At 47.2% G+C, this 15,268-nt stretch overlaps 1 protein-coding gene across 1 annotated transcript; it reads right to left on the bottom strand.

Annotated features, from left to right (window-relative positions):
* Nucleotides 1-6,598: 6,598 nt before the first annotated feature.
* Nucleotides 6,599-11,495, bottom strand: LOC126876311 (uncharacterized). Its single transcript, XM_050639151.1, has 4 exons — nt 11,000-11,495; nt 8,234-10,291; nt 7,262-8,071; nt 6,599-7,152 (listed from the first exon to the last, which is right to left on the bottom strand). Exons 1-4 carry the CDS (start codon nt 11,493-11,495, stop codon nt 6,599-6,601), a joined length of 3,918 nt encoding a protein of 1,305 aa, XP_050495108.1.
* Between the last annotated feature and the right edge of the window lie 3,773 nt (nt 11,496-15,268).

Genomic DNA, 15,268 nt, shown 5'->3' with positions numbered 1-15,268 from the left:
ATGCGTAAATCATTTTTAGCTTTGGAAAGAGCGCACGTCAGCATTGCTTCAATCCGTAAATCGCGTCTGCGCTTTCGGCGACACTTTGATCTTTTGCGGCGAACTTCGTCAATCCAAGTTAGTAACCGTTCAGTTTCTGGCTTGTCGGCGTTAGTTTTCGAAAGTCCCTTCTTTGTCCTCGCCATGCTTTCTCAATTATTTCACCTAATTATTGAGTAAGTAAAAAGTATACCAACCTGTATCCGGCTCCTGTTTGTTGTAGAACAATACAGAAGAGATTCACACAACTGCACACAAAGGATTTGAAACCACCGAGCAAAACACCCTCCTCACAGCACAGTCGTAAGATGACTAAGGGAAGTCTACGCTGCGCGTCTGAAGTCCGCTGTCTATACCCCCTCCTCTGTCTTTATGACGTAGTCTTACGCGCGAAAATGGAAACTAGTTCCGTGTAAAATCTTACGTTGGCCTTACATTCTCAGAAATTTTGAAAAATTCTTTAATCCAATTAATTTTTAAATATATGTGCGACAATTTTAATGCTAAATTTTATATATTTTGTACATTATATTAAAATTCTTCATTTACAGGAAATAATCAATAGCGTATGAAGGTGTACTGCACGTATTATTTGGCACGTACACTAATGTTGATGCAAGAATAATTATTCCAATGATTTTAAGTTACACACATAATAGATAAAGTAGGCTGTAGACTATGAAATTCGTATGAAATAAGCAGAGAATAGTAACTAAATAAATGTATATGTATATCGAACATAAATCTTGTAAAAATAATATATTAAATTACATTCAAATCAAATATATAAACAAGATCTGTTGACTTTTAATTATTTTTTTGAAGCACTAGTATCAAATAAAATTGCGTCATATAAAAATGTCATCCCGAAACACAGTTTAACGTGATACAATTGTATTACTTTAATTTAAGCAGAAAATATCTAATCATATTTAACAATTTTGAAAAACATACCTCTACTAAACTATCATTATCTTTTCCTATACCATCGGCAAGGCCCTGAACAGCAAGCAGTTCAGCGGTTGTTAAATAACTAGCCAATTGTTCTCGAACTACATTTACTTCTCCCTGATACATAAAATCAACCAATGCAGCCTAATCATCGAATTTTACATTATTATTATATATTATAACAGGATGCTGACATGGATTTTCGTAAAATAGAATAAGTATCATTTACAAAATATATGTTAACAGTAACAAATTATTAAATTCTTAATTTCACTTTACCTTAAATAAATCTCTAAAATATGTACTACATGCAGATAATAGCAGTTTGTCTGCTCTTATTCCTTTTTCCTTCGCAGCTTAAATTTACATCAACGAGATCTTCTTCGGTTCTCAGCGTATCAAAAGCACAAGTAATATGTTTTAAGTAATTATTCCACCTAAGAGAAAACTGTTTAATCCGTAAAACAATTATATTAAATTTGCAATTTTCAATCTGAAAAACATTTGACTTCAATGAGTATATTTTGATTTTTACCTGCCGGAAAACTGATGGAACAAAAATTTGTTACAACTATCATGTACTTATGTAATTAAAACAAGACAAAGCTTTTATAAATATAAAAAGTGTCATAAATATTTTGACGCAACGCATTTGAACATTTTATGACTCATTGTATTAACACCACATTATTTCTTTTTTTGCGAGTATAATAAAAGCAATAATATTTAAACAATACATACTTGTTTAGATGCCTTTCGCAATATGACTTTCCCATAGAGCAGGTGGCTTATTACAAAATTCACGTCATAAATGTAATTTTCTTCAACTTCCAAAGCAAAAGTTATAAGTGTCCACCCAGGAATACCCAACATTTTGAAACACTTAAATAATACAAATTTCATATTTGGGTATTACATATTTCTAACAATTGAACACTACCATGCTTACCATGCTTTCATTAGCATGCTTAAAATGACTTTATATTGAAATTATTTGTATGGTATGCCCATTTCCTTATCACCCTTTATTTTTCTTTCTCCTTCTGCAGAAGAGTTAAGACTATTTGTATCCTCCCTATATTTGTCTATTATACATCCTACATACTTTCGCAAATAACAAAAAATAGCAAGGTCAGATATAGCTTCAATGTATACGGTCATCACAATGAAATGTGAATTACCTTCGGCAGATCTAAAATATTAAACGTGAAACGATGATCTTAATTTGGAATAGATTATAGATACACAATCTGTTCGTTTTTTCCTTTCTTAGCAATGATCTGTTCCATTGTCAAACAAGTATTTCCCTCAGTAGCCGGATGAAATGCAAATTTATATCGTATTATGCTTATCATTATACTGCAAGTACTTTGAATCACTGAAATTGCGGAACCATTTCCTGTTATTGAATGCAAAACATACAGCACGAACACGTTTTCCATTATCAAAAAACGCCATACAAATGTCTCATCCATTGTATTAAAGTGATAAGAGATAGACACAGCACCAAGCCTGCAGCTTATAATACAACAATTTGCACCAGTTTCTCAATTTTCCCCAATTATATTCAATGTTTACAATAATCATCCTTTGTTACGACCGTTCGCGGTGAGACGCGTTCGCTAGGATAACGCGTCAGAGAGAGGCGTAAATTCTCGCTACGATTATGTTAATCGACGCCGCGAAATAGTCGTTCCCCTGTTTTGGTTAAGATAACAGAGGTGGTTTAATGAATGTAACACTGTATTGACAGGTTAACGTAGAATAATATATTTTACAATAATATGATGAATATATTACAGAAATTAGACTCGACTTTGCGATCTCTCTAGATTAATTCGTTTGCTCGTCAGATTTGTCGAAGTGTCACGTTTGACTCGTCAGAAGGAACTGATCGCCCTTCGATTATTCCTTTGCCTCATTTGGAAGACGACCCCCACTATGCACGAGTCACGCCACCGCTCGCGCCTATGATCACGTATGCCTCTTCTTGTTTGAAAATCGTAACGGTCAAAAATCGACGTTTCTAGAGCTCGCTGCTTGGCGACAACTATGCTCTCGTCGATACATTGTATATGATCCGGAGGGCAGATAAGATGGTCTGCCTGCGACGTTGTAGAACCGCGAGCGACGGTTAGAAAATATAGCCTCTGGTGAGCCTCGTGGCGTAACATACTCCCCCCGTTGAGAGGGTACCGATCAAGTAATATAGTATGATGTTGTGAGGATCTCTGGTCAGACTTCGGTGCTGTTGATTGTTTCGGAGTCATCTGGAGTCGTTATGCTCGGTAGTGGTACCATCCGCTTGATGCTCCGATCCAGGGTGCTCGTTGCTGTTCGAACGGTAGCCGTCCGTATGATGCCGTCTGCGCCTGGATGGACCTTGATGATTTTGCTCAATGGCCATTGCATTGGGGGAACGTTGTCTTCTCGGAGAATGACGATGGTGCCTTCTCGTATGAAGTGACGGCCCTTGCTCCATTTGTTTCGGATGTCTAGCTCATTCAGGTACTCTCGTTGCCAGCGGCGCCAGAAATGTTGTTTGACCTTTTGAATATGTTGCCAGCTGGAGAGACGATTGGATGGAGTGTCCCTGAAATCTCGTTCTCGAAAACTTGTTAAAGAATATCCGATGAGAAAGTGACCGGGAGTGAGGACAAGATGATCGTTTGGATCAGATGATACTTTTTTTTTTTGTACGTGGAGAAATCCTCATGGACACTCCGCTGCTGCACTAATCGCGTAACAGCAGAGTAGTGTCGGACTCCTACCGCCTAAAACTCCACGATGACCATCTTATGCGCGTGACAGAGGTGCTCCAGGAATCTCTTATGAATTAACTTCAGTTGCATTCCCTTCTCGCGTTCTCCTGTTCGAGCCGGCTATTGAGTAGGCGTTAGGGTGAGGTTGTTGCCCCTAGTGATGTCACTTCTTCTGGTCGTAGTCCGTTGGGGTGGTGGCGGGGTGGCTCTGGGTCGTCTGACTGCCTTCCGTCTCCATCGTCTTATCCTGCAGGGGTGAGAGTTTTTCTTCCTCTCCCTTTCCGCTCGCTCCTTCGCGAGCATAACTCGCTCGCAGAAGAGGCGGACGGCCTCGTATTCCTGTGACCCTCTCAACATCGCTTCCACAATCGCTGAGGGGATCAACGTTTCTCCTATGGCGTGCCGCCAGGGTGTAGCGGGGCAGCTCCACGCCGGACAGAGCTCCAGGGTGTGCTGCGCTGTGTCCCTGTCCTCTCCGCAGTCGTGGCAGATGTCTGTCGTCTCTCGCCTTATTCTCTTCAGGAACTCGCCGAACACGCCGTGTCCGGAGAGTACTTGTGTCATCCTGAATGTGAGTGGGAGGCCGTGGCGGCTCCTCCATGCCCCCCAGTTTGGTAGGACCGCATCCGCGCCTCGGTGTTCGCTTCTCCCGTTGATCAGTTGGGATCGCCACAGGTTCCATGTGTCCTCCTCGGCGGTTCCTGTGTCGTTTGGAGCCGCCTGCTCGGTGGGGTCTTCTCCCGGGTGCCATTCTCTCCGGCGGGTGTATCTCTTTTTGAGCGCCAGCGCCCGCAGCTCCCCCGGGGGGGACGCGGCTAGGGTGGACGCCGACGCGTACGACACCGTCCGGTATCCCCTAATGATTCTGATGGCGGTCATTCTGTGCAGCCTTCTCAGGAGCAGAATGCTGCGACGGCTTGCCATCAGGTCGTCCGCCCATACTGGGGCCCCGTACATCACTCGTGACCGAACGACGCCCTCGTAAAGTCGGCGCACCGCGTCTCCGGCCCCGCCGATGTTCGGTAGTAGGCCGCACAGGGCATTGGCAGCCGCTGACACCTTCGGGATCAGTGAGTCGAAGTGCGGCTCGAACGTCCACTGGCTGTCGATGGTGAGTCCCAGATACTTCATCTGTGATCCCACCCGGACGGTTTTACCTGCCATGTTTATGCATAGGCCGGGCGGTGGTGTCCCTCGCCTCTTCCTGTCAAAGAACCAGGTGGCCTCCGACTTCGCAGGGGAGACTCTCAGGCCCAGTTCGTTCACGGCACGGGTCGCACAGGCCGTTGCGATTCCGCCAATGCGCAGCGTCTCGTGCCAGCCACGACCCTCGACCAGGATTAGGGTGTCGTCCGCATAGCATACAATGGCCGCGCCTAGGGGTAGCGGGCATCGTAGTACCTCGTCGTACGCAACGTTCCATAGTATGGGGCCCAGCACCGAGCCCTGCGGGACGCCACGCTCAACGGATCGCTTTTCCTCTCCTTCCTTACTGGTCTAACACACCCACCTGTCGTCGAGGTAGGCTCGGATCAATCGGACGAGGTAGCTGGGAACCTCGAAGTGCTCCAGGGCCGTCACTATCCTATCCCATGGCACGGTGTTGAACGCGTTGACGATGTCCAGGGAAACCGCCAGCGCCACGCCTTTCCGGGAGACCATGTCCTCCGCAATCGCTCGTGCGCGTCTGACCGCGTCAATCGTCGAGCCCCCCTTCCGGAAGCCGTACTGGCTTTCGTGCAAACCTGGCACTTGGCCCGCTATGTGTCGTTCCAAGCGGGCGGCGACTACCCTCTCGAGTAGTTTGCCGACCTCGTCCAGTAGGCATATCGGCCGGTACGCTGACGGCGAGGTCGTCGGTCGGCCCTCTTTATGGAGCAGGACCAGCCTCGCCGTCCGCCACGCCCGGGGGTAGACTCCCTCCCTCAGGCATCTTGTGAAGAGGTGCCGGAGTCTGGGGGCCATGACCCCCATCACTTCCCCCCAGATCCGGCCAGGGATTCCGTCCGGGCCCGGTGCCACGTTGCGGACGGTCATTCTTCTGGTTGCCTCCCATATCTCCTCCTCCGTGACTTCCCAGTCGTCCCTCCATTCCAGCGGTCGTGTCGTTTACCGTGGCCGTTCCGCCGCTCTGTTCTCTTGTGGGGGAAAGAGCGTTCCGGTGATCCGCGTCAGCAGCGCAGGTTCCATTTCCGCCGTTGTCAGGGTGCCCTTCGCGCGTAGTTTCTGTGTCACTGTATGCCCTCCCCCATGGGTCCGACTCGACTGTTTCGACCAGTTCGGACCAGGCACAGTCCTTCGCTTTTTTAATTTCCCTTTGTAGCGAGCACCGTAGCGCGCGGTACGTCCGGTAGCGCAAGGAGACTTCTTCTTCGTCGCGTCGTCGCCAGCGGCAGGCCCTTAGGTACTGTCTTCGGGCCCGGACACATCTCGTCCTCAGTTCCGCGATGTCGGGGTTCCACCAGTAAACTGCTCTGCTTCGCACCGTGCCCGGTGTGGCCCGTGGCATGGATGCGTCGCAGATTGCTGTCATGGCTTGTCGCAGGTTCTCGGCCTCCTCTTCCACGTCTGCTTCGGTCGTCGTTGTCGAGGCCTCCCAGCTCCAAGCTGTTGCTATAGCCGCCGCCCGGAGTAGATCTTCATTCCTCTCCTTTATTTTCCATCTAGGCGGTAAGCGCGCGTGTCTCCCCCTCGGCGGGCCGCGCCCGTCGTTTGTCGCCGGCATTCCAGGTCCAGGTGCGTCCACCTCCATCAATATGTAGAGGTGGTCCGACAGCGTCTCGACCCCTTCGGCCACTCTCCAGCCTGAGATCCGCCTGAATGCCTCGGGGGAGGCCCATGTTATGTCAACAATGGAGCTCCCTCTGCACGTCACGCAGGTACTGGTCGAGCCCCTGTTCACTAACAGAAGTCCAAGTCCCGCGGCCCAGTTTGATAGCGTGCGGCCGCGCGTTGGCCCTGGCGTTCCCCCATTCCGTGGAGTGCGCGTTGAAGTCTCCCAGGACGAGCACTTGTCGTGGGAGTCGTCGCCTGACGCAGTCGCCAACTCCGTCTAGGAATTCTTCGAACGCTGCCCGTCCACTGTTAGGTGACACGTACACCCCCACCACCATCATCCCTGCCCACTCGACCGCGGCGTATCCGTTGCCGCGTTCCAGCAGGGCTCCGTGGACGAACGCCCCGGGCGTTGATGTCCAGGTGAGCAACCGACAACCATTCCGTCCTCCTTTAACTCCTCCTTGTCCAAGCCGGACGTCCCGTATCCACACCCGTTTTGCGCTCACAGGCACTAGTCCTCCACTCTGGTTACCTCCCTTGCCCAGGCTCTCCAGTTTTCCGGAGATTTCGATTACGCACGCAGCTCCGTCCTCTCTACGTCTGCCTCCCATGTATCCCCACCCTGTGTTGTAATGGATCAGATGATACTGGAGTCAGCGGACGGGAGTTGAGGATAGACTCGATTTCAATGATAAGTGTATTTAAATTTTCGAATGTCAAGAGCTCGTTACCTGCGACACGCCTGAAATGTCGTTTGAAGGATTTCACTGCAGCTTCCCATAGCCCTCCGAAGTGAGGTGAGTTGGGAGGAATGAAGAGCCATTCGATACGTCGGTCGACTAAAAAGGACTGAACCTTTACCTTATGATCGTCGGATTGCAGGAGATTTCGGAGCTCTCGTAATTCATTGTTGGCGCCAACGAAGATGGTACCGTTGTCGGAGTAAATTGTCACACAGAATTCTCGGTGAGCGATGAATCTTCGCAGAGCAGCAATGAAGGCCTCGCTAGTGAGGTCGCTGACCAGCTCGATGTGGACTGCTTTGACTTCAAGACATATAAAGATTGCTACATATACCTTAATTTTGCGTCGGTTGCGATCCTTTCGTTCTTTGATGTAAAACGGTCCGCAATAATCTATTCCGACGTTGGTAAACGGTCGAGATTCCGTTATCCGTGATCCTGGGAGGTCGCCCAATACGTAATCCACTGGAGGTGGATTAGCTCGGCAGCAACGGACGAACATCTTCAGCGTGCTCCAAACGTGACTACGGCCGTCGATAGGCCAATAAGATCTTCTTAAGGCGTATAAGGTAGCTTGAGTTCCGGAGTGGAGATTGATGAGGTGTTCATGCTCGATTATGAGTGCTGTGACTGAGGATTTGGGTACAATGATTGGGTGTTTCTGACTGAACGGCATTGGTGAGTGACTGAGTCGGCCTCCGACTCGCAACATCCCGTCTTTGTCCAGAAATGGATTGAGTCGTTGCAGCTTCCCCTTCACTGCAGAATTTCGATCTGTTCGGAGAGTGCGGATTTCATCTTAAAAATAACAGAATTGTAACAGTTTGACCAATTTGTTATGCGCATTGGTTAAATCATGTGTGGTTAGAGGTCTCCCTCGATCCTGTTTTTGTCTCCATCGGAGGCAACGAGCGGTAATTCTAATCAGCTTGGGCCAAGAAGAAAATCTCTCCAGTAGACTGTGGTCAGCAGGAGTCACGGCCAGACATGTTGCTTTCTTCTCCTCTGGTATTTCAGTTAATGGTACTGGGTTCCACGTCGGCCAGTATCTTTCTGGTTGTTGGAGCCATTCCGGACCATGTTGCCAAATGGTTGGTCGCAGGAAATCTTCGGGTGATTGGCCTCGAGATATGAGATCTGCAGGGTTATCGGCAGTGGGAATGTGACGCCAATCTGAGGTGTGAGTCTTCTGCTGAATTTCTGTCACACGATCAGCGACAAAGGTTTTCAGCGTATGGGGTGATGTATTGATCCAATGAAGTACGATTGTAGAATCCGTCCAGTAAACAGTCCGAGAAATGTTGCTTGGTAAAGCTTGAAGGACTGTGGTGGCCAATGATGCGAGAAGAAGTGCTCCACTCAGTTCCAGCCTTGGAATGGTTTGTGATTTCAGTGGAGCCACCTTTGATTTTGCAGTGAGGAGTCGTGTCCAGACATGACCATCCGGAGTGATGGTGCGAAGGTAAACGCATGCCCCATAAGCCCTTTCGCTAGCGTCACAGAACCCGTGTAATTTAATTTCCGCTGCAGCCTTGATTATCGTTTTACGTGGAAACTTCACGTTATTCAATAATGGCAGCTGTGCATAATATTTGCTCCATTCCGTGTGCACGTCAGCCGGTAGAGATTCGTCCCAATCAATTTTTAAAGTCCAGAGTCGTTGGAGCAGCATCTTAGCACGAACGATCACTGGTGCCAATAATCCAGGGGGGTCGTAGATCTTGGCGATTTCGGAGCTGATTGTTCTCTTCGTGATTCGAGAGGCGGTAGAATTAATTTTTACGGAATATAGGATCGAATCGTCAAAGGAATTCCAAACCACACCCAGAGTTTTGAAGGTTTGCGATTCGCCTAGTAGCAGCTTGTCGTTTATGTCCTGCTCGAAAAGTCCTCGTAGCAGTTCCTGGTCGTTCGATGCCCATTTTCGAATGTTTAAGCCGGCCAGTTCCGTGAGCTCCGTTCTCAATGATCGTGCCTCGACCTTTCTATCAACTCCTGTGAGAACATCGTCGACGTAGAAGTCTCGCTGTAAGACCGTCGCCGCTCGTGGGTACCGATGTCCCTCGTCGTCCGCCAGTTGATTGAGGCACCGAATGGCTAGATAAGGGGCCGCTGACAGCCCGAATGTCACTGTATTAAGTTGATAGGTGTCAACTTCTCCATCAGAATTACGCCACAAAATTTGTTGAAATTTTCGATCCTCTGGACGCACAAGAAATTGTCGATACATCTTTTCGACATCGAATGTAATGACGTATTGATGAGAACGAAATCTTAGAAGGATGAAGAATAAGTCATCTTGTAGTTTCGGTCCCGTATGAAGTATGTCGTTTAATGAAACTCCGGTGGTGGTTGGTGCAGATCCGTCAAACACAACTCGGAGTTTTGTAGTTTGGCTGGACTCTTTGATCACGCCGTGATGTGGCAGAAAATATCCGTCGTCCGTGCAGTTGTCCGTGGTAATCTTCGTCATGTGTCCTAATTCCACATATTCTTGTATCACGGCGCGATAGTCGGCTTCGAATCGTTTGTCTCGTTGGAATCGACGACAGAGGGAAATGAGTCGCTTCATCGCCATTGTCTTAGAGGATCCAAGCGAAGGAATTGTTTCGTTGAATGGGAGAGCGACCATGTATCGCCCTTCGTTGGTGCGTTGAACGTGATTTCGAAAGTGTTCTTCGCACTGTCGTTCCGCTTCCGAAATGTGTGCAGTGGGCGGTCCTTCGTCGATTTCCCAAACACGGGCGGGGTCCGCCTGTAAAGCCGTCGTGAAGGCGTGAAATGCGAGTGCTGATGATTGCGAGGTTGGGCTCCCCCCGATGACCCATCCGAATCGCGTTTTTTGCAGACGCAAGTCGGGCCCGTTTGCTTGACTGATGTCAAGTTGGCCGACACAGAGTGATGCTAGCGTTGGTCCGGCGCTCAACAATATTTCGATCGGCGCAGGCCTATGGAATCTTGGATCGGCTAGTTGGAGATTCCTCGGTATATGTATTATTGAGCGATCTACGGGTTGATCTGGGACCCAAGGCGATATTGTCGGTATGATTAGGAACGTCAAGGTGCGTTCGTATGTGCCGTCGATGGAGATGATCGTGGCCGTGATGTAACGTTTCGAGGTTGTCGATAACGTGTTGAGTGTTCCGATTGGGACCTAACGTTTCCGTTGGTTAAGTTTTAGCGAATCAGCGAGTTTTTCGGTGATAAAGTTCATGCTAGAGCCGGTGTCTAGCAGAGCTCTACAACGGAATGGTTGAACTTTATTGTTCAATATGTTGACCTGCGCTGTGACTAACAAATCGTGCTGCAGTGGTTCAGAAGGAAGCGAGGTCAATGAGTCCGTTTTCTGTGGTTCGGTCCCTAACAAGGTCGTTTGATGACGTCATTGTTTTCCTTGTCGTCTAGGACTGGACGATATATTTGATCCCGATGCCGTCGTTCGCGATAACCGAGATTCACGTTTCGGAGATGTTCGCGGAGACGATCGGGGAGACGATCGGGGAGACGTGGATGCGCGTCTCGAACGATGTGACGATCGCGGGGTCGGTGAACTAGGCGAAGATCGACCGTTGGATGATCGATCGCTCGATGATCGACCGCTCGATGATCGGCTTACACGTGGTCGTGATTTGCTATGACCATGGTCTTGATGTAGGTATGTATGGTGTCGCTGCCTGCAGATGCGACATGAACCGGCGGAGCAATGAGTAATAGCGTGTCCCTTACCTAAACAATTGGTACATAGAGACGCCCTCTTGGCGATTTCAAGGCGTTTTTTAGGCGACTTTGCTTTGAAGACATCACAATTCCATAATTCGTGTTGTCCTTGACAATTCGGACACACCAACGTATTATGTGTAGTTGTGAATGCGTAACTTCGCGGTGCGTTCGGTCGCTGACGTTTGTGTTGATCGGACTCTCCTTTTATCACGGTTGATGCTGAACTTGTCCTGTCGCCGTTCGTCCGTGTTTTCAGAAAGTCTACCAGATGCGTATATGACGGCATTTTCCTGTCCGGCAATGTGCGCTGCCATTTGCGAATGATGGCTGAGGGTAGCTTCGACGTGAATAATTTTATAAGAGCGACATTTGAGGTAACTGGTTCACCGAGTTTTTCTAGCGCTTGGAGGTTTACCTTGACCGTCTCAAGAAAATCATCTATCGCTTCGGGTGTCTCTTTGGTTATTTTCGGATAGTCAAAAATCAAGTCCCAGTGGCGCATGCAGACTTGACGGTGGCAGTCGCATTTTTCCATCAGAACGTCAATAGCGTTCGATTAATTTAACTCGGTGACATCTAACGATTGTATGCTTCGCGCGGCCTTTCCGGTCAAAGAGGATCGTAGGTAGTGGGACTTCTGCACGGGTGTAAGTCGCTCGCTTCGATCGATAGTGGATAAGAAGGAGTCGTAAAATGAATGCCAATTTTCGATGGTACCGTCGAAAGTAGGCAGGTGAATTTCAGGCAGTTTAATTGATGTCGGCTCGGCGATATTAGACTCGCAGCCTTGTGATTTCGACGACGATGCTGGTGTATCATCCATGAGAGTGTGTATTCGTATTACCAGATTGTAATATGTGTCGGTTACTTCGGAAACGCGCGCGTCGTCCATCTCGCCTAAATCTTCTAATTCCTCTTGTAACAATCGATATTGTTTCCACGTGTCGTCGAGTAGTGTCGTATAGGCCGTTAAATGGGCCTTATTCGGTTGTCTAGATTTTTCGTATTCATCGAGTCGTTTCGATAGAAAGGTAAATCGACCGATTTGAAAGCCTCGTCTCCGATGCAAGGAGGTAATTTTCTCTGTATTTTCCATTGGTATAGCAGATTGTGAGAAGAATGCAATGAACGAGCTTACCTTGCGGTTGCGAGTTTAAATGTTACTCGTCACCGTGTGTGTCTCGTTTAATGTGTAAGACGTGTTCTTACTGAAGTCGACCGTCTAGTTGTTGGCGTGAGGCTGCGTGGTTGCGTTCTTGCGTTTTCAAGAGGGTTATGCCTCTTCAAAACTGATGGTCCCTGGCGCTACTGACTTCGCTGGAGTGGTAACGCTTCTGCTGCTGTTTGTATTGGATTCACGTGGCACTGTATGATAGTGGAGGTCACTGGCGTGCACTTTTCACTTGCCACTGTATCCGGCTCGAAGGACCAAATGTTACGACCGATCGCGGAGAGACGCGGTCGCTAGGAAAACGTTTCAGCGAGAGGCGTAAATTCTCGCTACGATTATGTTAATCGACGCCGCGAAATAGTCGTTTCCCTGTTTCGGTTAAGATAACAGAGGTGGTTTAATGAATGTAACACTGTATTAACAGGTTAACATAGAATAATATATTTTACAATAATATGATGATTATGTTACAGAAATTTGACTCGACTTTGCGAACTCTCTAGATAAATTCGTTTACTCGTCAGATTTGTCGAAGAGTCACGTTTGACTCGTCAGAAGGAACTGATCGCCCTTCGATTATTCCTTTGCCTCATTTGGAAGACGACCCCCACTATGCACGAGTCACGCCACCGCTCGCGCCTATGATCACGTATGCCTCTTCTTGTGTGAAAATCGTAACGGTCAAAAATCGACGTTTCTAGAGCTCGCTGCTTGGCGACAACTATGCTCTCGTCGATACATTGTATATGATCCGGCGGGCAGATAAGATGGTCCGCCTGCGACGTTGTAGGACCACGAGCGAACGTTAGAAAATACAGCCTGTGGTGAGCCTCGTGGCGTAACATCCTGCATATAAAATTGTTACCTTTATCCAATGCATACCACCTCTCTCCTCCTCTTTAAAAATATGACCTTTATGAACTTAATGTCTCCCAAAAACGTATTTAGCAGAAAGGATTCGACATCTATAACGATCCAATTACAAACTACCAGAGCATGTGTATCATAAGCGGATCTTTAAACGCCGATTAAACGCATTCTCTATCCAATCCTGGCTGAAACATAATTACTCGCACCCCCAGTAACCCACCTCTAAGTCATTCCAATCAACGTACTATGCAAACACGAATCCAACGCGTTCCAGGAATACAAACAACTGCCTGTAGCTGTTTAGCTGTACACGACGAGTATAATTATTTCGGGTACTCCTCCAGTACAAAACAGACACCCAAACGACAATATTTCAACACAAAAATATTTAAAACAATAGTTATAAAAGCATGATACTTAATACCGCGCTTGACATCAGGTATAATCAAAAATAAATTTCTTCAAAAAAATTTCAAGTTAAATCTTTAGCTTGTGTAATTGTATCAAACTTGCTCAATTAACAACGAGCAATTTCCATCGTGTTTTGACAACTGACTCATCGATGATGTTTTTCCTTGGAATTGAAAAAGGAATGTGCATAGTTTTGTCCTCCGTCCACACTCAAAATACTATCTACATGCTATAATTAGGGATTCAATTTTATAATACGTTGCCTCACTTTCCATCACTGCTTTCCTACTATCAGTCACTTGAACTGTAATATAAACCAGTCTTTTATTTCCAATACTATTCTGCATACCATTTATCAGGAACAATACATTTTATTTGTTAATTTAATAACATGCGAAGTTCCTCACTTGTCCTAACATCAATCAATGGATAAGTGAATTGAAATCTGTGAATATAAGTATCTAGTAATACAACTTCCGAACCGACGTAATTTGTTACGTCGCGTAACATTCTACTTAGCCCAGGCCACACACCGCGGGCAAGATGGCAACCAGATGTCTTCGGATACTCACTGCGTACGCTCAATAGTCTCAAGTACCTTCCATAAATCTCAGGAATTTCCTAGTCGAGGTCCTCCAAACTGAACAAACGTCTGTTTTCGAAGCATTTCTAAAGACCTTTGTCTACTACGGCTTGACAAGGGAAGTTTTTCTCACGTATGATGCAACATTCCTCCCACTAACCACTTTCTCTCGTGGGCGGTTAAGACCCTTCGTTTAACCAATTAACAACGAAGCCTATTCCCTCACTCTCCTAACTAAAATCGTCACCAACAAATCCGATGGCCCCGTGCGCTAGACACACCCATCCTTAGCTTTCCTCCGCCACAGAATCCTCTCCGAACCACACTGATTTTACATCCTTCGAACAGTCAACATCCTTTGACCGGGAATACACCCGTAGATCAGTCACTCACTCATCTCGTACATATACACCAGCGTAAGTGTCTTCTTTACAAGTTGTCAGAATAAACGGTGATATATAACTTACTATACTGTGTCATATTCATTTAACCACCTCTGTTATCTTAACCGAAACAGGGGGAACGACGATTTCGCGGCGTCGATTAACCGAATCGTTTTCCTCGCAACCGCGTCTCTCCGCGAAGGGTCGTAACATTTGGTCCTTCGAGCCAGATTCAGTGTCAAGTGAAAAGTGCACACCAGTGACACCCACTATCATACAGTGCCACGTGAATCCAACATAACCAGCAGCGGAAGCGATACCACCCCAGCGAGGTCAGTAACGTCAAGGGCCGTCACCCTTGAAGAGGTATAATTCGGTGGTTGAAACGCAACCACGCAGCCTCCTGCCGCAACTGGACAATCGTCAACAGAAGTAAGTTATAACCACTCCATTCTCAATTATATAACAAATAATGGCAACCGGAAACGAACTTGCCGCCTTGCGTCGACGCCGGGGCCAATATACCGGCCACTTTACACGCTTAAGAAAAAAACTGGACGTAATCGAACAATCCGGCTGTCCGCGAGAGGCCAAGTTTATCCAAATCAAAAATCGTCTGGAAATCTATGAGATGGAACTCCGCGTCATTTAAAACGAGATTGTGAGCATAGACGAGGAAGCGAGCGAGCGCGGCCTTGAAATAGCAGACGAGTACAAAAAATTAGTACTCCGAGTAAGCAATCAGTTAAACCACATACGACTAACTACGACGTCACAATCGACCAACGACGAATCAGCTCGCGAGACTGCTTCGCTTAAATTACCGGAGAATCATTTTCCGGGACATAATGCGATGA

This window comes from Bombus huntii, unplaced genomic scaffold, assembly GCF_024542735.1.
Source record: "Bombus huntii isolate Logan2020A unplaced genomic scaffold, iyBomHunt1.1 ctg00000069.1, whole genome shotgun sequence".
NCBI classification, from domain to species: Eukaryota; Metazoa; Arthropoda; class Insecta; order Hymenoptera; family Apidae; genus Bombus; species Bombus huntii.
The sequence above is the reverse complement of the archived record's forward strand: the minus strand, read 5'-3'. Positions and strand labels throughout refer to the sequence as shown.

Bases quoted from the DNA above. Each gene is read 5' to 3' on its own strand.
- LOC126876311 (XM_050639151.1), bottom strand. From the start codon at position 11,495: ATGCGCCACTGGGACTTGATTTTTGACTATCCGAAAATAACCAAAGAG. The intron at 8,072-8,233 runs GTCTACTGGAGA...GTTATTTTTAAG, and splicing joins CGTGACTCCTGCTGACCACA to ATGAAATCCGCACTCTCCGA. The intron at 7,153-7,261 runs GTAACGAGCTCT...ATTACAACACAG, and splicing joins ACATTTCAGGCGTGTCGCAG to GGTGGGGATACATGGGAGGC.